The 25,180-nt window shown below is 35.5% G+C and overlaps 1 protein-coding gene across 28 annotated transcripts in view; it reads left to right on the forward strand.

Moving 5' to 3' along the window:
• Positions 1-25,180, forward strand: part of KDM6A (lysine demethylase 6A) — a 288,116-nt gene that overhangs the window by 169,550 nt on the left and 93,386 nt on the right. For all 28 annotated transcript variants that reach the window (XM_064278181.1, XM_064278184.1, XM_064278180.1 and 25 more), the window contains 2 exons: positions 15,835-15,889; positions 20,251-20,285. In XM_064278181.1, the coding sequence (XP_064134251.1) occupies positions 15,835-15,889; positions 20,251-20,285 (90 nt within the window). The remainder of the gene's footprint in view (positions 1-15,834; positions 15,890-20,250; positions 20,286-25,180) is intronic.

Consider the following 25,180-nt stretch of genomic DNA (forward strand, 5'->3'; position numbering starts at 1 on the left):
GTTTGAATATCTAAGTCACTCCCGTGTAAGTGACTAGCCACTACAGAGGTCAGAAGCAGCTGCTTAATGATGCTGTATCTGTGACCTAATCATTGGCCATCCATTTGCATTGGTTTACTAGGAATCTGTCCACCTCTACCAGCAGGGCGCGTCTCATAATAATAAAAAAAGAGTGTGCTCTGCAAGGCATTTGGACTACTGGTTCGTGAGTATAAACATTATCAGGAAAAAATAATGTATTGTTGGTTAAATACCTTACTTCTAATGGAAATTTGATATTACCAAATTTTTCACTTTTTATTGAGTTTCTTATACTGTCTATGCCATCACTGCAGGTCTTAATGGGCTTTTAATGAAAATAGTGCTTCCCTGCAGGACAAAAGCAATTAATTGAAAGGATTAGCGATTCTAGGAAAACACGTTTTTGTGAATTTTTTACTATAATGGTTGCCGTTTCTAAATATCTTCATTGCAGATTGTCTTGATTTTAAAGACAGAGAGAGCGAACAACAGAGAGCAAGCGAGCTACAGAGAGCAAGCGAGCAAGCAATAATAAGGGGAATGATAAAGACTGACTTTACAGTGGGTTGTAACTTGCAGTGGTTAAGAGCTCAGCTGCTAACTAAAAGGTCGGCAGTTCGAGTTTACCAGCTGCTCCTTGGAAACCCTATGAGGCAGTTCTACTCTGTCCTGTAGGGTCGCTATGAGTCGGATTCGACTTGACAGCAACGGGTTTGGTTTTTGGTTTAATAAGGCGCTACTAAAGATTAAAAAAAAAAAAACTGTACTTAAAAGTGCCTAATTGTTCTAGGTTTTTAAAGTAAGTTATACAAATACAGTTCCTACCTTTTATGAGTTATAAAGCACAATGTTGATTTTATGAAAGTCAGATATATAACCAAAAACATTAAAACAAGTAGATTGTGAAGAATTTAGATCACACAGTGGTCAAAGGTAAGTGCAGTTGAGGTGTAGGCTCCAGGGTTAAATGTAAGTAGTGTGGAGAATAAGGGATGCTGGAAGCTACCAGTTTTCTTCAAGTTTAGAGCAGCATTTCTCAAACTATACTATGGAATGCCTGGTTTTGAAATGGCAAATAAGTTCAGATAAACCACCTTGTGTATTTAACCTCCTCTTTGATTTTTTTTTTTTTTTTATATTCACAGTGTATGTCAGCCATCAAAGAATCTTAGAATGTTTTGTAGTACAAAATAAATTTGCTTGAGCATTTTGCAATATTCTCACACCATGCCTATTATGTTGTAGAAGTGTTTTTGGTAGCAGTTTGGTAAATGTTGCTCAGGAAATATATTTGAGGGGAAAAAAGTAATCAGGTATTTTGAAAATCATGGAATGGGATCATCTCTGAATATCAATACAGTGATATCTTAAATCGGTGGATGCAAAACTCCATTTTCATGAAGGTGGTAATAGTTAATAAAGTCCCTTTAATCAAGGGAAGCAGTGTTGGACAGTGTTCCATGGCTAATTGGAATCGTTCTGCTTACTCATGCTCAACAGAAACTTTCCTGTATACAACTTTTGTTTGTTTACACATAGTTAAAGGCTAACAAACCTTCATTCAAGTCATGGCGATTTTAGCAAAATTGCCTTAGGTAAGTGCAGCCTTCTTTTTCTGGGCCTTTTCTCTTTTTATTTAAAATACTTGATATCATTCTGATGTCTATTTCATTTGTATGAATATAGAAAATAATTTTAGGAGTCCTTGATATTTTCCTGCCTCATAGTTTAGGGGTCTCATTTGGTTTTTATCTCATCGTGACATTGGCTTTTTAAGCCTTCTCTCTCCAATATTCCTTGTTTATTTTAAGAATTTTAGGCATCAGCATATTTAGTTGAGGAGGAGGTATTTCTGTATATTTCTATAAATGCTTACCATTCGGTATAAATGAAGGAGGGAATCAGAAGGAGTGATAATCCCCTCTCACCTTAGATGGCCTTTTCCTAAAGTGCACTGGCTAGGTAGATGTGGAACCTCTGATAACCTTTCTACTTCATTAAACTTTTTCCTAGTACAGTATGTTGGTATACATGCTTTGGGCTACAACCTCAGAAACTCCAACTCAAGCTGGTTAAAATAACAAAAATATACTAGCTCATATAGTGTGAATTCCATCCTTCAGGATTGGTTGATTCAGCTGTTCGGAGTTTTCATCAAGGATTCATTTTCTTTTTTGTTCTATGTTGGCTTATTTTAATGGCCGGTTGCTCTATTTGATGATATAAGTTGGTTGCTGTGTGCAATCAAAGTGAAATTACTTTCTTGTATCTCATATAGAAACGTTAGAGAGTAGTGGCTTAGGTGCTTAGTGTAGTACTGTAAGTACTCAATAAACGTCTCATTATTATTACCATTTCATGGAGGAGAATGACCTTGGCTTCTTGTTGATCTCTTCAAGAATGAGAAATAATTTTCATAGAAGCTGCCAGTAGCCTTGCATCTCATTGGCCAGAAAGGCCATATGGCCATTCCTAGCCTATTCCTGATCAAAGGAGACCAGTTATGCCCGTTCTTTGAACAGGGTTCAATTCCCCCAATACCCTGTTCCTGTCTAACGGAGGAGATGGATAAAATGAGTATTTTGGTATGTTTGTGTGGTGGGGGGAGGAGAGGGGTGGTGGAGGGCAGTCCTACTGCAGATCAGGTTGTCTCTACCACATTTCCTTTTCTAATGCCCGGAGAGGGATGTAGCATGTATAATATTCTTTAGATGGTAAAACATTTAAATTAAATACAGTTTATTTCCTTAGTCGATTCCTTTTCACCCACACATGAAATGCATTCCAGAGCCTCCTGTTTCATTTGTATCCCTGGTAATAACTTTTCTCGCAAAAATGTGTCTCTGAAACAGATTCATCCTGTTTTGGTCCTGTATAAACACCTCTGAGAGTAAGCAAATTTGGTTTTAAAATTTGATCTTACCATGTAACTAATTGTGTGACTTTGAACAAGATGCCTAATTCTTCTGATTCTCTCTGTGTCTGTGGAATTGGAATAATTATACCTACCTCACAAGATTGTTACGAAGATTAAATTTTATGTATATGAAAGTATCTGCCATATTTTTTTCAGCTCCTTAGTTTTCAGTTTATTGTCTAAATTTTTTTCTAATTTAGTCCAAGTTTGTGAAATCCATTTTGCCATCACAGAATTTAATCCTTGTTTTTTGTCACTCTGCTCGACCTCAGAAATGTAAAGCTAATGCCCAGCTTAGTTTTCAGTCATGTGATGTTATTTTTCTATTAAATAGGCTAGTAAAAATTTTATGTGCTTAGTGAGTGGTGGAGATACCAATTCTTAGGAACTAGTTTAGTTGAATATTACTTAAACCAGAGTCCATACCAGGGTGACATTTCTACATGGTATTTTGTTATTGTTCTTTCCTGCTTCAGATATCCCCTCCAGGTGGGTTTGGTTGCCTATTTATATAAGTAGTTCAGAAATTTATTTCATTATCTTTTAATGATATTAACAATAATTACTTACATTTGTTATATATTTGAAGCAGTCTCCTATTACTTCAGTAAAAGTACACTAATTTTGATAAATAGTTTTAAATAATGACTAATTTTCATCTGGCAGACTGTTAAAATTATTTCCTTCATGTGAGGCTAATAAATGCAAAATAAGATGTGATAATACTCATATTCTTCAGCCAGTTAATGCCAATGCATGTATTTAATTTAATGAAAATTATCCCTAATATTTATCTATCTGTACAATGCTGGGTTTCCTTAAACTATGTTAATATTAGAACTTTTTTGGATTTTTAAAGGTAAAGTAACTAAAGAGGGTGGCTTTTTTATGGGAACCTAAGGAGAGTTGGCTGCGTACCAATGAATATACATTCCCCTATAATTTCGTAGTTGAAGAGGATAAGTGCAGAATGAAGGGGTTAATATAAGGGGCTAGGAAGATGCGAACCATAGAGTTCAGAGGAATGGCTTGATGTCAAAGGAGCTATGTGTGTTAGCTTAGCATTTTACTAGATGCATAGTGTTTCAAAGAAGCTATAAAATGATAAAGTGCCTGTTCTGTAGGATCGGCTGGAAAAATAGAAAGCGGAGGAAAAAAAGCTTGTCGTATTCATCATCTCAGGAATGTTTTTCTGTACAAGCTAATAGTGCAATTGTCTTCCCCAAATGCCCCAGTTTACCAGTATGTCTCCCCCTCTATAAGTGACAGGAAACTTCTGAGTGAAATAGCAGTTCTGTTTTCTTTTTTACTATACTCTTTGGGAACTGTTTCATTTCCATGTGTCTGATTAGATCTTTTTTCCTTTATAGACTCAGGAATTTTGTCATACAGGTAGTCCCCGACTTACGATGAACCACACTTAACGACCGTCTGTGGGGTTTTTTTTTTTGGTACATCTTATCATTATTAATATGTACTACATGCAGTGTTGCACCTCATACTTTGCTGATGTTATCATTCTCACATGTTCACTCGTAGGTGTTCAAAGATCAGATTTATAAAAGGCAATAATAATGAAAATTAAAAAAAGAGGTGTTTGACTTATGTCAGAACCATCTGTCATTGGAATGAAACCCTGTTGTAAGTCGGGGAGTGCCTGTATTTTTTATGTGCAGAGGCATAAATAAAGTTTTTAGAAAACACCTTTGGAACCTGTAAAATGCCACCCGTTATTTATTATTTATTAATGAATACACAGATAATTTGCTTCATGTAATTAAATTAAGATACTTTGATCTCTATGTATTACAGAAATATCTGTTGAGAATTTGAATATTAGCTATTAAATTAATTTCATCAATGCTTTAAATTTCTAAAATATCTGTAATATTGCTTTGTTTTAGCTTTATTGGTATATTTTTGTTAGTTGTTTCAAGATAATGAAAGTTACTGTTACTGCTTCATATCTTGCCCTGCCCTGTTTTCTTCATGATGCTTACTTCATGGTAACAACAGGCAGATACCAAAGATATCAGCAAATCAGTCTTGGAGAGTCTTAAAAAGAAAAAAAAAAAAAAAACAACAGTTTTTGTTGTACTGTATATTTCTTCTTCAGTATAACTATTGGTTCTTTATTCATAAAATTCATATTGTCAGATTTTGCCTGGCTTTTTATGATTGGCAGAGGAGTGGATTATGATTAAGGATGCTGCAAACTAGTTCATTTCCTTTTATTTAAATCTTTTCGTTTTAGTCATTGGCAGTGGAACTTGGTTTCACTCGAATGTAATGTCATTGTTCCTTTTGGCACAGGATGGTCATTGCCACTTAGTTTTGTTTTCTCTCCATTTTTCTTGTGGGCAAAATCTTTCCCCTGTTGTTTCCTTTTTCCCCTACTCACCAACTTGTACTTTCCCTTTTAATGTTTCCTACATATTCCCTGTTATGGGATGATCTCTTAACTGATTTACCATCCACTCAATAACGGTTTCTCCACTTCACTCTGCCTGTCTGGTTTTGTTTTTCCATTTGATATTTAGTTTTGCCTTGAGTTCTATTACATACTTCCAAATGTGAAGTACTAGAAATTCTGAAGTACTTCAGTACCTCAGAAATACACAATCGAAAAGGAAATGGCTGCTCGTATACATGCAGTAACCACTCTCTGATACTGAGGATTAGGATGTTTCAGGGTTTCCCAGGTCACAGTTTTCTCTCCTCAAATATATTTAAGCTACAGAAGTCATTTCTAATTAAAAAGTAATTTTTGCTGTTTACCCATAACTAATTAAACTTGTGGTTATAAATATTTGGCTTTCAAATGCAGCTTTATGAAGCATTCAATATGATATCGCATTAAAAACGACTGTTCTAAAACAATTTTACAGTAGAAATTGTTACAGTATTTCCTTCATAAAATACATATCATGTTCTCATTGTGTTTGTGTATATACTAATCTTATTGTGATGGGAACAGAAATTGTGCACTAGATTGAAAGAATTTGGAAATTAGAGTGACACATTCTGTTCATTTGTGTCCACAAGATTAAAAAAAAAAATAGATACCAGAAACTATATTTTTATTGTGCTTTAGGTGAAAGTTTATAGCGCAAATTAGTTTCTCATTCAAAAATTTATACACAAATTGTTTTGTGACATTGGTTGCAATCCTTGCAATGTGTCAGCACTCTTCCCCTTTCTCTTTCCACCCCAGGTTCCCTGTGTCCATTTGTCCAGTTTTCCTGTCCCTTCCTGCCTTCTTGTCTCTGCTTTTGGACAGGTGTTGCCCATTTGGTCTCATATACTTGATTGAACTAAGAAGCACATTCCTTACGTGTGTTGTTGTTTGTTTTATAGGCCTGTCTAATCTCTGGCTGAAAGGTGGACTTTGGGAGTGGTTTCGGTTCTGAGTTAGGGTGTCTGGGACCATAGTCTTGGGGGTTCCTCCAGTCTCCATCAGACCAGGGAGTCTGGTCTTTTTTTTTGTGTGTGTTTGAATTTTGGTCTACATTTTTCTTTTGTCCGGGACCCACTATTGTGATCCCTGTCAGAGCAGTTGGTGGTAGCCGGGCACTAACTAGTTCTTCTGGGCACAGGCTGGTGGATGCTGTGTTTCATGTGGTCCATTAGTCCTTTGGACTAATATTTTCCTTGTGTCTTTGGTTTTCTTCATTCTCTTTGCTCCGGATGGAATGGGACCATTCGCAAGCTTTTAAGAACCCAGACACTATTTACCAAAATAGGATGTAGAACACCTTCTTTATGAACTATGTTTTGCCAGTTAACCTAGATGTCCCCCGAAACCATGGCCACCACCCCTCAGCCCCAGTAATTCATTCCCTCATGGGGTGTTTTGATGTGTCTAGGAAGCTTCTATGACTTTGCTTTGGTCAAGTTGTGCTGACTTCCTGTATATTGTGTCTTTTGTCTTCATCAAAGTTAACATTTGGCTACTATCTACTTAGTGATTTATAGTCTCCACCCCTCCCCTCACTCATAACCATCAAATAGAAGATTGTTTTTTCTGTGTGTAAACCTTTTCTATTTCTAGCTTTTTAAGGAGGTACCATGGGTATATCGTTTTCATAGTGGTTGTACCATTTTACATTCCACAAGCAGTTCCTAAGAGTTCCAGTCTCCCTTCAACCTCTCCAACATTTGTCATTTTCTATTTTATTCTTATTATTATTACTGCCAGTAATGTTGAAGTGAGATGGTAGCTCATTGTGGTTTTGATTTGCTTTTCTCTAATGGCTAAGGATTTCGAGCATTTCCTCATGTGTCTGTTAGCAGCCTGAATGTCTTCTTTGGTGAAGTGTCTGTTCATATCCTTTGCCCATTTTTTAATTGCATTATTTGTGTCTTTTTGTTGTTGACGTGTTGAAGTATTCTATAGATTTTAGAGATTAGATCCTTGTCAGATATGTCATAGCCAAAAATTGTTTTCCAGTCTGTAGGTTCTCCTTTTACTCTTTTGGTGAAAGTCTTTTGATGAGCATAAATAAGTGTTTAATTTTTAGGCGGTTAGGAACTGTTTTTTTTCCCTCCCTTTTAAGAAATTTTCCAATCTGTTATATACCTTTGGGGAAACCCTGGTGGTATAGTGGTTAAGAGCTACACAAGAGGTAGGCAGTTCAAATCCACTAGGTGCTCCTTGGAAACCCTATGGGGCAGTTCTACTCTGTCCTGTAGGGTCGTGCTATGAATTGGAATTGACTTGACGGCAGTGGGTTTGGTGGTTTTTATATACCTATGGATTGACACGGTAGCCTCAACAATGGGCTTAAACATACCAAAGCCCATGGAGATGGCGCAGGACTGGGCAATGTTTGTTCTCCATGAGCTGGGGCTGTCTTCACAGTAAGTGACAACAGCATGCTTATACTTTTGGAAAATACAATAGAAACTAGTAGTTGAGAGACTAGTCTCAACTGTCACAATTATAGGAAGGAAGATGAGCAAGAGCAGTAGGATAGATTAGTTCTCCTAGAATGCGTGGATGGATAGATGGAAGATAACACGTGCTAGAGATCTTTAGGAGATTTATTAACTGACTAGCAGGGAGGAGAATCCCAGTTCATTGGGTTGGATCACTTTTTTTGTGACTAAATTAGGGGGTAAAGAAAGTAGCGGCAGATTTTAGAGTTAGGAGGTGAAAAGGCTCCGAAGGTGAAAAGGCTCCGAATGGAGATGGATCATTTGGGAGTATAATGAGTTGAAGGTACCTGAGGGTTATCAGATTTTGGTGTAGGCAGATGTAAACCTGGAGCTGAAAAGAAGGGCTAGACATAAGGTTTTAAACATCTTCAGTATATGGTGTATTTTGACTTTATTCTTTGTTAAAGAAATTTTTGGAATAGACCAGACTGGTTTACTTCAAAGAAAGAGCCTCTTAGGGCAGAGATTGCCAGAATGCATTAGCCATTAAGAAGTCATTGGTGTACAGTAGAGTCTGTCCTAGAAACAGTGGTAATAACCTTTTATTACAAAAAGAATTAGAAGAACTGGGTTTGAGAGAACGTTAGTCATATCAACTTGGTCAGGAATGTGATTCACAAGCCCTACAAAACTTAGTTTCAGCTCTGTATCTTATTTCCAGGGACCACATCTTGAAGTAGGTGCCATCACATCCTAAGACATCTTCCTATTCTCATCCAGTTATCATAGTGTGTTAGTTTTAGGGATGAAATTTGTTATTTTTAAATCACACTTTTATAAGTGTGGCGATCTCTAAGAGAAAGTAATTTGCCTTTGACTCTCAAGAATACTCAGCATGCCCTCCCAACCCCACTTGTCTATAAACTAGTTGCTGTGGTAGTTGATTCTGATTCCTGATGACCCCATGTGTGTCAGAGTAGAACTGTGTTCCATAAGGGTTTCAATGGCTGTTTTTTTTGGAAATAGGTAGGCAAGCCTTTCTTTTGAGGCACCTCTGGGTAGACTCAGGCCTTCAACCTTTCAGTTAGCTGCCAAGCGTGTTACCTGTTTACACCACCCAGGGACTCTTGTAAAACCCCATTTTATAAGGGCTCTGTAAAAATAACTTAAGCTGTTCCCTTAGCCTGAAGTAACTCTTCTCTTGCTTCCCTCATCTATATCTTTTTGGATTCTGTCGTGTAATTAATTGTCTTTTCTGTGGATTCCCAGAGCAGGTTAAGTTTTTTAAACTTTTATTGTTGTTGTTGTGTTGTTAGGTGCCGTCGAGTCGGTTCCGACTCATAGTGACCCTATGCACAACAGAACGAGACACTGCCCGGTCCTGCGCCATCCTTACAATCATTGTTATGCTTGAGCTCGTTGTTGCAGCCACTGTGTCAGTCTACCTCATTGAGGGTCTTCCACTTTTCCGCTGACCCTGTACTTTGCTAAGCATGATGTCCTTCTCCAGGGACTGATCCCTCCTGACGACACGTCCAGTATATAAGACGCAGTCTCGCCATCCTTGCTTCTAAAGAGCATTCTGGTTGTGCTTCTTCTAAGACAGATTTGTTCGTTCTTTTGGCAGTCCGTGGTATATTCGATATTCTTCACCAACACCACAATTCAATGGCGTCAGTTCTTTGGTCTTCCTTATTCATTGTCCAGCTTTCACATGCATATGATGTGATTGAAAATACCATGGCTTGGGTCAGGCGCACCTTAGTCTTCAAGGTGACATCTTTGCTCTTCAACGCTTTAAAGAGGTCCTTTGCAGAGCTTTACCCAATGCAATGGGTCTCTTGATTTCTTGACTGTTACTTCCATGGGTGTTGATTGTGGATCCAAGTAAAATGACATCCTTGACAACTTCAATCTTTTCTCCATTTATCATGATGTTGCTCACTGGTACAGTTGTGAGGATTTTTGTTTTCTTTATGTTGAGGTGCAGTCCATACCGAAGTCTTCGGTCTTTGATCTTCATTAGTAAGTGCTTCAGGTCCTCTTCACTTTCAGCAAGCAAGGCTGTGTCATCTGCATAACGCAGGTTGTTAATGAGTCTTCCTCCAATCCTGATGCCCCATTCTTCTTCATATAGTCCAGCTTCTCAGATTATTTGCTCAGCATACAGTTTGAATAGGTATGGTGAGAGGATACAACCCTGATGTACATGTTTCCTGACTTTAAAGCAATCAGTATTTTCTTTTTAATTCTGTAGATGTTCTGCGGCAGAGTACCGGGCAGAGAGTAAAAGCTCATAGAAGCTGGTTGCCAACATTTTAATCCTTACAGACTGTGTCTGCCTTACTTAATTGAATGTAGATAGCAATATGGACTGCACACACCTTGTTTTCAGAGCCTGAAATAAAGCTTTCCAGGGACAAGCACATAATATGAACACTTCAAAACAGTAACATTTAACCCTGACTGTGCATTGGAATAATTTGTGGACAGTTTTAGCTGATTTGAAGGCTGTTATATCCATGATTGAGTCTGGAATTCAAGTATTGCTCTAAGTTAATAATTTATAAATAAACATAATTTGTCAACTATAAAAAGTTATTCAGGATTGGAAATATAGAAAAGGATTCTGCAATTGAAATGATTTCATGAAATAATCACAGTCTACAGCTAGAAATAAAACCATTTAAAGGGAAATGCAGTCTTGAAACTTTTATGTGTCAATTACATGAATATATTGCTGTTTTCCCTCCAAATGGAAATATGTTTCATAGGCTAAATAAAGCAAAAACCTGCGAAATTACTTTAAAATATTGAACAAGTGCAAGGCTTTTAAAACAAAAGGTGACCTTGACGATAAAGATGCCAGCAGAAATTGTAATGAATCAAACCTTGCGTTAGATTGGACTAGAAATTCTCTATAAAATGACAATTGCTATAACATTAAAAAAATGTCTTATGTAAATCTTCTTGCTTAGAAATTAATTTTCTGTAGGCTTCTTTCTGCCTTGGGGTTCGTATATAGTCTTTGAACCTCAGAGGCCCCTTCTGCATAATAACTATTTCACACAGCAGTACTGCTTCAGTACTGTAATATTTCTGTGTAAGGTGCAGATGTTCTCTAGCTGCTGTTTCTCTTGGTTACAAGAATGGGAGCTGGGTATTTTACCGTGGTATTTTCAAATTTGGGGGCTGGTTATTATAATTGAGAGTCATTTCTGCTGATTTAGGTGGTAATAGATACATCTATTCTGCATGTGGTGCAGATACTGGAAATGAAGATAAGAGGTCATGTCATCCTCACCCTATCACTTTATCTCCTTTTAGTGTGCTGAAAGATGTTATATCAGTGTTTCTCTTTATGTAGGGTTGTTTTGTGTGGCTGTTCTTAGTTTCTTATACTTAGCTATTATTTTATAAATTCTTTTATTCTCATGTGCATGTTTCTGAATGTCTACACTTTTGCTGAGTAACTTTGTTATATCTATGCTGTTTGAAAATATTTGATAGTTCATAGTGTTACGGGTTTGAAATGGTGAATCAGTAACCTCATTGCTGCTTTTAAGATTATTATATAAAACTTGGTGGAGAACTGCAGCTGCCAAGTTTCATTGCAAAATCTTGTGTGCTGGTAGATTAAACGTAGGTTGGGCAATTCAAATTGTACATCCTTCTCGCAGGGTTTCACTATAATAAAGAAAAACCAAAATGCTGCCAGCTTGAAGGCTGCTTCTTTTTAGGCCAGTTTGTATCCTTTGATACCTCAGTTAAGAAAGGTCTGTTTTCTCATATCTAAATATTAATATATCCTTGGAGTGTAGATTAGATTTAGAAATGTGGTACAATCTGAAGTGTGTGGCTGCTGTGCTGTTCTTTTTTGTCTAGAGGAAAGTAATTATAAAGCGTACTTTGGTTTCATAGTACTCATTTTAAAATAGTCTATTTTCTATTACTATGGTAGCACACTGAAAGGATGCTTGAGGGCATACGATCTGCTTAGCGTAGGCCTAAGGAAAATAAAAGCAGTTCTTGAAGTGTTCAAATGTTGGAATTTTTAATTCCGTCAACCATGATAAGTAATTTTTTACTTTTGTTGGCCATGTATTCCTAGTGTCTGCATTGTCCTTAGGGCATTATAGGCTCTTGATAAATATTTGTTGAATGGGTTAAATATTTAATATTTAAGGGCCCTATCATTTTGTTAGTTTACTGATTCTGTAGGGTCACTATGAGTCGGAATTGACTCATCGGCAACGGGTTTTTTTTTTTTTTTAATCCATTCAGAAGATATTACAAGTTTTAAGAACACCACAAATATTTAAAAAAAAAAAAAAATTTTTTTTTTTTTTTTTGTGGGGGGCTAGTCTTTTTTTAGTCTAATTATGCACATACTTAACAGAAATTTGTGCATGAACGACAGCACTGGGTTTTGGGTTATATGAGCTATTCTGTTCATATCAAATGATGGTCTTTCTAATCTTTCTTTAGTTATAACATCGGGTAGCCAATGTTTATTCTTGTTGAGGGTTCTAGTTGACCAAGTGCAGTTTTATTGATTCCGTAAAGATTTACAGCCTTGGAAACCCTGTAGGGCAGTTCTACTCTGTCCTGTAGGGTCACTACAAGTTGGAATTGACTTGATGGCAGTGGATTTTTTTTTTTTTTTTATGTTGAAATATAATACTGAAAGCTTTCTGAAGATTATTTCTCTTGCTAAAGTATTATTTTGGTTTATATCTAGAACTTGTCATTATAAACGTCAAGTATTAGTTTGTCTGTTGTCAGGTGCCGTCGAGTCGGTTCTGACTTACAGCAACACTGTGTACCACAGAACGAAACACTGCTGGGTCCTGTGCAATGCTCATAATCGTTATGTTTGAGCCCATTGTTGCAGCACTGTGTCAGTCCATCTCATTGAGGGTCTTCCTCTTTTCCGCTGACCCTGTACTTTACCAAGCATGATGTCCTTTACCAGGGACTGATCCCTCCTGACAACATGTCCAAAGTATGTAAGACGTAGTCTCATCCATGCTTCTAAAGAGCATTCTGGCTGTACTTCTTCTGAGACAGATTTGGCAGTCCATGGTGTATTCAGTGTTCTTCGCCAGCACCACAGTTCAAAGGCATCACTTCTTTTCAGTCTTCTTATTCATTGTCCAGCTTTTGCATGTATGTGATCGATTAAAAATAGCATGGCTTGAGTCAGGCGCACCTTAAGTTTTCAAGGTGACATCTTTGCTTTTGAATACTTTAAAGAGGCCCTTTGCAGCAGATTTGCCCAGTGCAATGCATCTTTGGATTTCTTGACTGCTGCTTCCATGGGTGTTGATTGTGGATTCAAGTAAAATGAAAACCTTGACAACTTCAATCTTTTCTCCATTTATCATGATGTTGCTTATTGGTCCAGTTGTGAGGGTTTTTGTTTTCTTTATGTTGAGGTATAATCCATACTGAAGGCTGTGGTCTTTGATCTTTATCATAAGTGCTTCAAGTTTCCTTCACTTTCAGCAAGCAAGGTTGGGTCATTTGCATAACATAGGTTGTTAATGAGTCTTCCTCCAATCCTGATGCCCAGTTCTTCTTCATAAAGTCCAGCTTCTTGGATTATTTGCTCAGCATGCAGATTGAATAACCAAAAAACAAAACCCATTGCCGTTGAGTTTGTTCCGACTCATAGCAACTCTATAGATGTGAGAGGATATAACCCTGATACATACCTTTCCTGACTTTAAACCACACAGTATCCCCTTGTTCTTTCTGAACAACTGCCTCTTGATCTATGTACAGGTTCCTTGTGAGCATAATTAAGTGTTCTGGAATTCCCATTCTTCATGGCGTTATCCGTAATTTGTTATGATCCACACAGTTGGATGCTTTTCCATAGTCAGTAAAACACAGGTAAACATCCTTCTGGTATTGTCTGTTTTCAGTCAGGATCTATCTGACATCTGGCCTGAATTTCTGTCAGTTCTAGTTGATAGACTGCTACAGCCGCTTTTGAATGACCTTCAGCAAAGTTTTGCTTGTATGTGATATTAATGATATTGTTCGATAATTTCTACATTTGATTGGATCACCTTTCTTGGGAGTAGGCATAAATATGGATCTCTTTCAGTTGGTTGACCAACTTTCGCATTCCATTCACCAGTAATTATCAGTGCATCCTGATTGCATGTTTGATCAATTTCAGACTGCAGAAGCTGTAAAAGTCTTCGGTTTCTTCATCTATGGTTGGTGCATAAATTTCAATAATAGTCATATTAATTGGTCTTCCTTGTAGGCGTATGGATATTTTTCTATCACTGACAGCGTTGTACTTCAGGATAGATCTTGAAATGTTCTTTTTGATGGTGAACGCAACGCCATTTCTCTTCAAGTTGTCATTCCTGGCATATTAGACCATATGATTGTGTGATTCAGAGTGGCCAATACCAGTCCATTTCAGGTCACTAATGCCTAGGATTTTTTTAAAGCCTAGGATATCGATGTTTGTGTGTTCCATTTCATTTTTGACGATTTCCAGTTTTGCTAGATTCATACTTCGTACATTCCACGTTCCTATTATTAATGGATGTTTGCAGCTGTTTCTTCTCATTTTGAGTCATGCCATATCAGCAAATGAAGGTTCCCAAAGCTTGACTCCATCTGCTTCATTAAGGTTCACTCTACTTTGAGGAGGCAGCTTTTCCCCAGTTGTCTTTTGAGTGCCTTCCAACCTGGGGGGCTCATTTTCCGGCACTGTATTAGACAGTGTTCCACTGCTATTCATAAGGTTTTCACTGGCTACTTCTTTTCAGACATCCACTGCCGGGTCCTTCTTCTTAGTCTGTCTTAGTCTAGAAGCCCAGCTGAAACCTGTCCTCTATGGGTGACCCTGCTTGTATCTGAATACCGGTGGCATAGCTTCTAGCGTCATAGCAACACGGAAGCCCCCAGAGTATGACAAACTGACAGACACGTGGGGGATTAGTTTGTGAAGTTATAAATGCCACAACTCTTTATATATTTGCATTGTGGATAGTAATGAACTTATTGTAGTTGATTTTTTTTTTTTAAAACACTGGTCGTTGATTATGTTTAATGCTAAAAATTTGTGGTGGCTCCAAAAATTAAATACACAGTTGTGAGAATATTTTTAAAGGGTTCAAAGAGATTTACTTATCTTTTAATTTCAAGATTGTTGTTTGTCTTGTTTTGATTAGTTTATGTACCAAGTTTAATGTTGATAAACTAGATGTCACGTGTCACTCAGTGTCCTTGACGGTATTTTGAGTCCTTAAAAATTAGTGTTATGCATTGATGTTAACATTTATTTTCTGGGTGGGCTTATATGACATTATTATAAGTGAATGCTGCAGTATGTTTTAGTGGCTTAATATTGCATGAAGGATTCCATAAAGTCTACAGATATGATTTCATAGATATTCTAAACAGGTGTATTTAATAGATGAACTTGGATACAGGCTATTTGATGTATATTCTGTAGTATTTCAGTTTTTAAAGACAGTGATTATTAAAGAACTAATAAAAGCAGATAGATTTTTACCGTTTGTGACAATTCTTAGAGTAATTTTTTGGTGTCTAAAATCCGTGCCTCATTTTGTGATAAGCAGTGGTTTTTTCACATTAATACCATTGAACTTTACAATTTTATAAATGATGAATTCAAATGTGTTTTATTTAAAGTTATTCTGTAACTTAATTTTTTTTTTTTTACTAAAGATCCAGAATTTTCAAGTTTGTTTATATAAATAAAAACATACATAGGATTACTTGGTAAAGTTAATTCTTCCCCAAGCTCCCAATTCTCAACTGTCTCAAGAAAATAACCGAACAGCATGTCAGTTGTCATCAATAAGTGTTGAAAGAAAGTAATTCTGCTTGGTTGGCCACTACATTTTATTTGCGTAGCATAGTTTCATTATTATATATTAGATATTAACTACCTGAAAAAATTTTAAGATGCATTGATGTGACTCTAAATTTAGTGCTTTAATTTTCTCACTCTCCTCTTGCAGCATTTTCAGTTAGCTTTGGTTGACTGTAATCTCTGCACTTTGTCCAATGCTGAAAGTAAGTATTACTAAGTACCATTGTTTTCTACATATATTCAGATCGCTTCATGACAAACGATGATGATGATGTTGTTAGTGATAAATCCTGTAGAATTGTTTCTTATAGAATTGTTGTATCGAACTTTGTATTGGTTGCCATGGATGCTTGTACAAATGGAACATGTGATACTGGCCTGTGTCTAAAATAGATATGCCAGTAAAGTGGATTGTTTAATTAAAATTATCCGCACTAATGAACAGACTTGACAGTTGTGGATTAATAATATTGTAGATGATTTGAGGGGCTTAAAAACAGTGTTTACCATTCTTTTAGGAAAAGTGAATATACAAAGATTATATGGTAGTTCAGATTCCTGCTGTGTGATATTAAAATGGTTTGTAATTACGAAGACATATTCTGGCTTCTTATTATAGTTTTACACATCATAAGCAAAGTTGGGAGCCCTGGTGGCACAGTGGTTAAGAGCTTGGCTGCTAACCAAAAAGGTCAGCAGTTCAAATCCACCAGCTGCTCCTTGGAAACCATATAGGGCAGTTCTACCCTGTCCTATAGGGTTGCTATGAGTCACAATCAACTGGACGGCAACGGGTTTGGTTTTTGGGTAAGCAAAGTTCGAAATCGCAGTTTTCAGTTGATTTAAAAAGAATGTCTTTGTGAAGCGTGTTTTGATGCAGTGGCTTTCTTCAAACAGTTATTTTCTTTCCAAAAGCAGATGGGTTGATTATAATGTGTTTATCAATAAATAGGTGGTGGTACCACTTTCTTACTTGAAAAATAAAAAGTTTTATTTAGAATATATGGTAATTCGAGCACTTCTTAATGAAAATGTTGGGTAATTTAAAGAATTCTGGGTTTTAGAAAGTCAGCATTTTGATATAAATCACTTTTTTTTTTTTAACAGTACTGAAAGGTGCTAAGTAAAGAGTAGTCTCAGTGTTTAGAAATAATACCTGCCTAAGAAAATGACTAAATCAGACAAAAAGCTGTAGAATTTTGGATATAAATTGATGAGTAAGTAATATGGATTAAGACAACATGGATTAAATCATCATCTAGACCAGACCAATGAGCTCATACTTCTGGTAAAGGCAATTTTTGGAGAAAACATTATATGTATGTATGTATATATGCATATTTTACACACTGTGTGTGTGTGTGTGTGTGTGTGTATATATATATATATGACTCGATGGCAGTGGGTGGTGTGTATGTATATATATATATATATAAACCCTGCTGCAGTTGACTCGATTCAGACTCATAGTGACCCTATAGGACAGAGTAGCGCTGCCCCATAGAGTTTCCAAGGAGCGCCTGGTAGATTCGAACTGCTGACCTTTTTTTTAGCAGACGTAGCTCTTAAGCATTACGACACCAGCGTTTCTTTCTATCTACCTATCTATCTGAAATGAAATTGCTAGAATTTAGTACTGTTCAGTGTGTTTGCAGAGTAAATGGTGGGGGGGGTAACAAATGCAGCAATATTTTACAGTTTCTAAGATGAGGTTAGATTTGAAAGGAATTTAATTTAACTCATTGATTTACTAGTTTATAAAGTATTTACACTTCCTTCATTTCATAATTATGTATATCCATGTTATATAAACCATTTAGAATATAGATCCTTAATTAAGATTAATTTATGGGAATAAGGAAACAGCTGATTTTCATTTAATTCAGTACCATCTAATACCTTAACTTTAATTTGGTAACTATTTGTCAGTTTGAATGATTACTTCTAGGGCATGTTTTATAAGTGTCAAGGAAAATATTTTGGTAAATCCTTACTTTATCGAGGTTAGATCTCAGTTGTGGATCATGATTGTTGAGAGGAAAACACCTATGTATGTAGAAAGAGTGCCACAAAGCAGAAAACTTTCATGGCGAATTTGAAGAAGACAATTTGAACTATCATGCATACATTTTGAAATATACTGTGCCTTTCTTTCTCACAGTTATTGAAAAGGGAAATAGGAGATAGGGTGACCAACGTCCTGTATTGCCCAGGACTGAGGAATTTCCCAGGACACAGGACTTTCATTGCTAAAAGATTGGTCATTTTTAATGAGAGGACATGTGCTTTATTTATTTAGACTCTTTAGACTTTAGGCTACTATGGCTCAGTTGATTTGAGTCATTGATTATAGACTATCTACATGATTACTTGATAGCCATGATAATGGCTGTTGTCTCACAGAGCACTAACAAATATAGAATACCTACTTTGATCCAGATTTTATTGTTCAAAATTCTAGGCTCTTTATTGTCTTTGTAAAATTTGTTTCTCCTTGGATTTTTTTTTTTTTTTTTAATGTCATCACTGATTTGTATACGCTACAGACCTTAACTATTCTTTGAAATCCTCCCCTGTTGCTTTGGTATACTTACTACAAAGATCAGAAGTGTCAATTACAGAATATAAAGTAAGAATTTTTTTTTGAAAGTCTATGAGTTATTTCTATTATATGGCACAATTCAAATATATAATTAAAAAATGAATTTACTGCTTCTTCAGCTATTTAAGAAGGATTAATTCCAGTTCTTGTTTTGAAGAAAAGACTCATCATGGTGGTGTGAGATTTTTCATTAAAAGATTGCCTCTTGGGATAAAATTGTTTCTTCTAATATTAAATCCAAAAATAATGTGTCAGTTTCTGAATAAGGTTTAATTTCAGGACCTTTAATGGCAATACTTGTTAAAATTTTTACCTCTAATTGAGACTTGCCAAGTTGAGCTTTTTCTTACTTTTAAGATTATTTTTATTTGAAGATTCTTAAGAATTGAAAGTATAGTAGTTTTCACATTACAAAAGATTGTGCTGGATTTAGTAACTTATGGACTACTGAGATCCTTGCTATAGGGCCTAGACCTAAGCCTGGAGGAAGTTTGGGCTGGTAGTAGAATGTCAGATAGCTGCTGATGTTTTTTTCTTTATTACCTTTATTACGTTGAGGGAAATGGGCATAGATTTTCCATCTTTTTCCTACTCTCTCAACCCAGTCTTCCTCCAGCAGTGTAAAGTGGAGGAGTGGGAAAGAAGAAAAGCCTTCAACCAATGTAGATATAAAGGACATATTTATATATGTAGGATTCTTATTATTTTTGTGTGCTTTGATTTTCATCTCTTAAAGATTATTACTTTTATCCTACCTCAACCTGATTTGTCAACTTTTGATATTTAACTATTATGGAGAGATATAGTACTTTTGATCCAAAAAAGTTGTTGGATTTTAAAGTTCATTAGGTATTTTGTTTGTTCCATTTGCTTTTGTGTCAAGGAATTTGTGGTATTTAGTTCAACCGTTCCAGTGCTGGTCTAGGTAACTGGCATCAGAATTCTTAGCAGAACTGAATAAAATAACTTTCCAGGCCTTGCCCCAGGCTCACTGACTCATAATCTCTAAGATCTGAATTCTGGAGTCTGTTCTTAACAAGCCTCCCAAATGAATCTTACATTTAGGGGCATCAGTGAATTAGTTCATGGTGCACACCCCAATGAGAATCGCTATGGACCATCTCCTAAAAAACTACAGAAACATTTTGCATATTATTTTGAAAGTCTCATACACCTTGAAATCCAACTATGAAACCCAGTTAGATAGAATATTAAGAGATTTGTCATTGAGGAGTGAAAATCATAATATTTAAATACCTAGAATCTAGTTTGATTGCTGATTCATTGTTGCTTTTGTTGAATCATTCATACTCTGGTACAGTATTAGGAAGAGTTGGAAATAAAAGCTGAAATATTCTGTTTTTATTTGATTTTCAAGATATACTTGTTGATCTTGGTACTTTTTAATATTCTTGACTTCAAAGTGGCTTGACCTTTTGTTAAAAAAAAAAAAAAAGCAAAGTCATCCAGTTTTGAAGGCTAAAAGAGAAATGTAGCAAGTCAGCTCCTCTGTGTGTTATTACCTGGACTATAGCTTCTTTATAAATGTTGTTTGTATGAAATAATGGCATAAAAATTTTGAGATATTTTTGTTTTATTATATTTTTTAACATGGCATTCCTTTTAAATACAGTGTGTTGAAATATATGCATTTTAAAGGTTTTCTCTATTTGCTTAGTGTTGTCACTTTGAATTTTGTCAGGAGTATACTTATTTGCTATAGATTTTAATGTTAATTTTAATAATTGATAGGAATTTTATTTCATAATGACCTAACAAAATCATGCTCTTTAGTAAGTTGATTTGTATATTCTGTTTTATTAAAAACAAAAGTTGTATTTTTCTGTGACTTAAATATGTATAGTATAGACTGTGCTTATGTGCAGTACATTTTATATTATTCTTAATTTACCCCAAACTGTTACATTGTGATTGATTTTTATTTTCCATCATCCTTTGCAGTTCAGTTTCACATTGCCCACTTATATGAAACCCAGGTAAGTGTTTTACCCTATTTAAAATAAAAACAAATTATCATTCATACCATCCTTTAAGTGAAATCAAATATGTTCATATAATTTAATGGAGTTCTGGACATTACCTCTTACATGCACTGTTTTACGCTCATTAAATATGGTCAAGGTTTTGCTTAGTAAAACAGTTATTACTACAAGAGAAATCAAAGGATTTGAGAGTCATATTCATTACATGTAATGTTTTAAAATCTGGATATTTGTCTCTCTGCTTTAATTTAGCTCCCCAAACAGAGTATTTGCTTTGTACAAAGCCATTTAATATGATTTGCCTCTAAACTTGAGCCATCTGCATTATTTTTAAATAGCTTCTTTTTCTAAGATTAAAATATCTCTTCTACATGCCACCGTATGAAAGGCATATTAGAGTCACCTTTTGATGCCATTACAGCTATTTTCATGGCTTCTATATTTTAAAAACCTTTTCAGTTTAATTTTAGAACATTTTGTTTCTGTGTATGGCAGATTTTGCTTGGTTGTGTGATAAAAGGTATAGCTCACAGAAATTCACTTTAGGCAGTGGTACTGGAAAATTAAGTAGAAATTGGTATGAGACTAAAAAGTAGGTAATCCTAGTTTAACCGGTAATAAGTAGTTGAACGTTAAGGATTGCATTTTGATTTCTAAGACACAAAATAAATTTAATAACAGCTTTTCAGGAAAAAAAAAAAAACTTATATGTGTACAAATTTTTAAAGTCTATTTTGATGTTTTGGACCAAGTATATAATAGGGCAAGTAGATGCCGCCACGTATGCTCATACCCAAGAGATACAAGATCCTAGTACGTATCATTATTTATACTGGGATGTAGTCAGATAGCATGAGATCATTTATGCTGGTGATTCCCAAACTCAGTTATGTAGCAAAATCAACTGGAAAGCTTTACAAATCAGCCACTATGGCGAGCTTTAAAATACCATCATTAAATTCCTATACACACACCCACTCACACACACACATTCCCTATATCCACTGAATCAGAATTGATGCACACTCGGGTTTGGATACCCTACTAATCTAGGGATTTTATCTGCGTTGAGAGGATGCATTTGAGAATAACACGTGTATCTTGTTTGAGTCTTTACTTGTCGATGTTAATTCTAGCTTCCTGCCCACACCAAAAATCAGTTTAGGTCCCAGGGTGAAAGCAGCTACAGAAATTAGCTTCTTCTCCAAAGTTATGTTCTCCCTGAAGTCTTAGCTCCTTCTGTTCTCATTGCCTCAGGAGCACTCTGATACCTTCAAAAGGATGATTCCTGAATTTTTCCCAGCTTTTCTAGTTCTTACTGAGAACATTGGTCTGTCTCTAGCTGAAGTGAAAGTTTTCTAACCTTTATTTGTAATGAGTGTTTTTGCTGCATATGGATATCTATTTGATAATTCTGGTTTTGCTTTTTTTTTTTAAGTTTTATTGTCTTCTGGCTTTCATTGTTTCAGATGAGGAGTTGTCTGTTGGTTGTATTATTTAATTATGTGAACATAATGTGGGGGCAGGAGCCCTCTTCCCATTAATTCTTTCATTTGAGAAATTTTAATACCTATTTAAATAAAACAAAATGAACAAAACTCTCACAAGCAGAGTATATAATTATTAGGTGACAGGAAAGTCACCTGTAAGGATATGACAGGATTGCAAATCTACTCCAATGCTTACAACAAGAATTTTCATTTTCAGCTCAAAAATTAAGAAAAGCAGAAGGGCCTGCTTACCTACCTATAGAAAGTTACTTTTTATATTTCAACTAATTTTTAGCAACAGAAACCTTATTTATGCATGAGGATTTAAAAATTTAAATAGTTATTTGTAGTTAGTGGCTACCACTAGGTAACCAAATAGTTCAAAGGAAGTGTCTCAATATAGGAAGAAATGTTTCCACTAATATACAAAGAAAGTATTTAATATCATTTTGCAAGCCCTGATAAAATAATGGATCTAGGTAATGATCATCAGTGACTGCTTACATCACAGAAGAGAGGCAATCAGACATTATTAATTCCTAATGGAAAGACACAACACCACTTATGAAGTATTCTTGCCAAAAAATCAACCTGAATCAGATCAAACCTCTTTTTCTAAGTATCAATTAGAGGGGACCAGAGCAGTATGCAACATAACCACATATGGATACGATAAAATCTGGATTTGAGGGTACTCTATAGGACAAACAACTCATTTATTCAATAAGTAAATTTTAATAGAGGAAAAAAGTGGGTGGTGGTAGAGAGAATCCTATAGATTCAAAGAGACAAGTCATAACAAGCAAATTTTATTTTTGGACCTTATTTGGAGCCTGAGTCAAACCAGCTATAAAAATCCACGTAGGAGACAATTGTGATATTTCAGCACTGACTGGAGGTTTAATATCAAGTGATTATTGTCACATTTTTTACGTGTGATAATGGTAATGCGATTATGTTTTTAGAAGCTCTGTGTTTTTGAGATACATACTTGAGAAACAGTTGCAGGTTAAATGATAAGGTGTCTGGAATTTGCTTCAAAATGGTTGAGGAAGGGGTGGTTGAAATAAGATTGGCCATGACTTGATAATTATTGAAACAGTGTGATGCGTGTATAAGAGTTCTGTAGTTTTCTGTCTTTGAAATTTTCCATAATTAAATGTTAAAGCTGAAAAGTGACAGACTATCTTTTTAGCTAGAGTGGTTAAGAAAGTCCTCTCTGCATAGGAGCTCTTTGGGCTGAGGCCTGAGTGGAGAAAAGGAGCCAGTGATACAGTTGAGTGGGGCTGATGTTGTATGTGTGTTATAATACAGAGATATTAGCAAATATAATATTGTGAGATTGGGATTATAACGTTTTAAAGACAAAAAGGAGGCTTTTAATTTCTTGTGTTTCCATTTTTATATTTGTATATCTGTGCTTTCTCCCTTCCTCTTGATCAGGGTAGCTTAGTGGTTTATTTTCTTAATTTTTTGAGAATACCAAGATTTTGACAAGTCTGCTGTTTTTCTCTCTTTTCTACTTTATTAATTTCTTACTTAAATGCCTTCTAAATTGTTACCTATATTTTGGTATCTATTGGTACAATCCCGAGGTGTTTTTTCTTTTAGTGTGCTGATATTAATGAAATGAATACTTTTTGTTTTTAAATCCTTAATGATAAAAAAAGTTGATTCTTTGTAAAGACCAACTAGAATAAAACAGTAAATAATTGCCCAAAAAAAAAAAAAAAAAAAAAAACCCTCAATGTAGGGAAATACTTTTTAACAATGGCTTAAAATTCAAAGGCAATAAATAGAAACACTGATCAATTGGAATAACATAAAAAATTTTTGCATCACAGAAACACCATAAATTCTAAAGTATAACAAACTTAAAATTTTGAGGGACAAAAGAACTATAAAACACACCAGAAAAATTGGAAAAAGGGTTCAAAAGAAAGATATATAAATGGCCCTTAACCATATGAAAAAGTGTTCAAACCCACTCAGAGTTAGAAAAATAACACTGAAATATAATTTCTCACCTGTCGGACTTGTGAAAATTAAAAGTGACTGTGGGGAAACCGGCAGTCTCATGCATTGTGGGAATGCAAACCAGTACGCCCGTCTAGAGGAGAATGTGGCAATAACCTAACAAAACTATGTATGCACTTAACTTTTGATCCAGCATTTTCACATCTAGGAATCAACCCTGAAAATGTACTTCCAAAAATATGAAAATATATATGCACAGGGATATCCATTGGAGCATTGTTTATAATGGCAAAATATTGGAAATAACCCAAATGCCCATATATAGGAGAATGACTGTATATACTGTGGTACATTCATGCCTGTAGAAAAGAATGGGGAAGATCTTTATGAACCGACTCACAGTGATTTTCAGGATATGCTGTTAAGTGGACAAAAACGAAGTACAAAAGAGTATAATAGTCTACCCTTTCTGAAGGAAAGAAAGAAGGGAATACTAGAAAATACACACATGAAAAACAAAATAAACATTTGCCATTTGTGCAAAAGAAATACAGGAAGGATAAACCAGAAAGAAATGAGATTGGTTATGTACTTACAGAGGATGGGTGTGAACAGAGCAGTAGGGATGGGGAGGGAACGAAACGTCTCTGAGTATATATTTTTTGTATAGTTCTGACTCTTAGAACCTGGGAGTGTTGCATATATCACACAATTGAATAAGGTCAACCAGGATGTAGGCCAACCCAAAACGGAATAAAAAGAGTAACCAGAGAACCTAACTGTATTACAAATGAATAACACCTACTCAGAAGGGGGTAAACCCACTGCCATCAAGTCGATTCTGACTCATAGCGACCCTATAGGACAGAGTATAGGACAGAGTAGAACTGCCCCATAGAGTTTCCGAGGAGCGCCTGGCGGATTCGAACTGATGACCTTTTGGTTAGCAGCTGTAGCACTTAACCACTACACCGTCAGGGTTTCCGAAAGGGGGTAAGGATAAAAAAAAAAAACTAAACCTAAGTAACTTGGGAAAACAATATTTTCACTCTGTGGTGTAGAACTAGAGACAAAAAGAACTGTAAACAAATAACTTTGGTTAGTTTTTCATAGGGATATGGATTAGGAATTCTTTAACTACATGTGAACATTAGGAATAAATAAACAAGTAAATCTATTGTGGATAATGGGAGCCAGGTTTCTCATCGTAGGGAATAAGACGTTATATAAGAAAGCAAAAGGCTAGACTTAACCTTTTGGTATTGAATTGAAATTGGAGGTATCAGTATGAAATTTATCATTATTTATGGATCTAGATAAATAGTTTGATATGGATTGAAATATTCCTAGTATTCACTTAGAGTCCTGGTGACTCAGTGATTGAGAGCTTGGCTTCTGACTAAAAGCTTGGCAGTTCGAATC

Source organism: Loxodonta africana, chromosome X, assembly GCF_030014295.1.
Source record: "Loxodonta africana isolate mLoxAfr1 chromosome X, mLoxAfr1.hap2, whole genome shotgun sequence".
In the NCBI taxonomy this organism is placed as follows: Eukaryota; Metazoa; Chordata; class Mammalia; order Proboscidea; family Elephantidae; genus Loxodonta; species Loxodonta africana.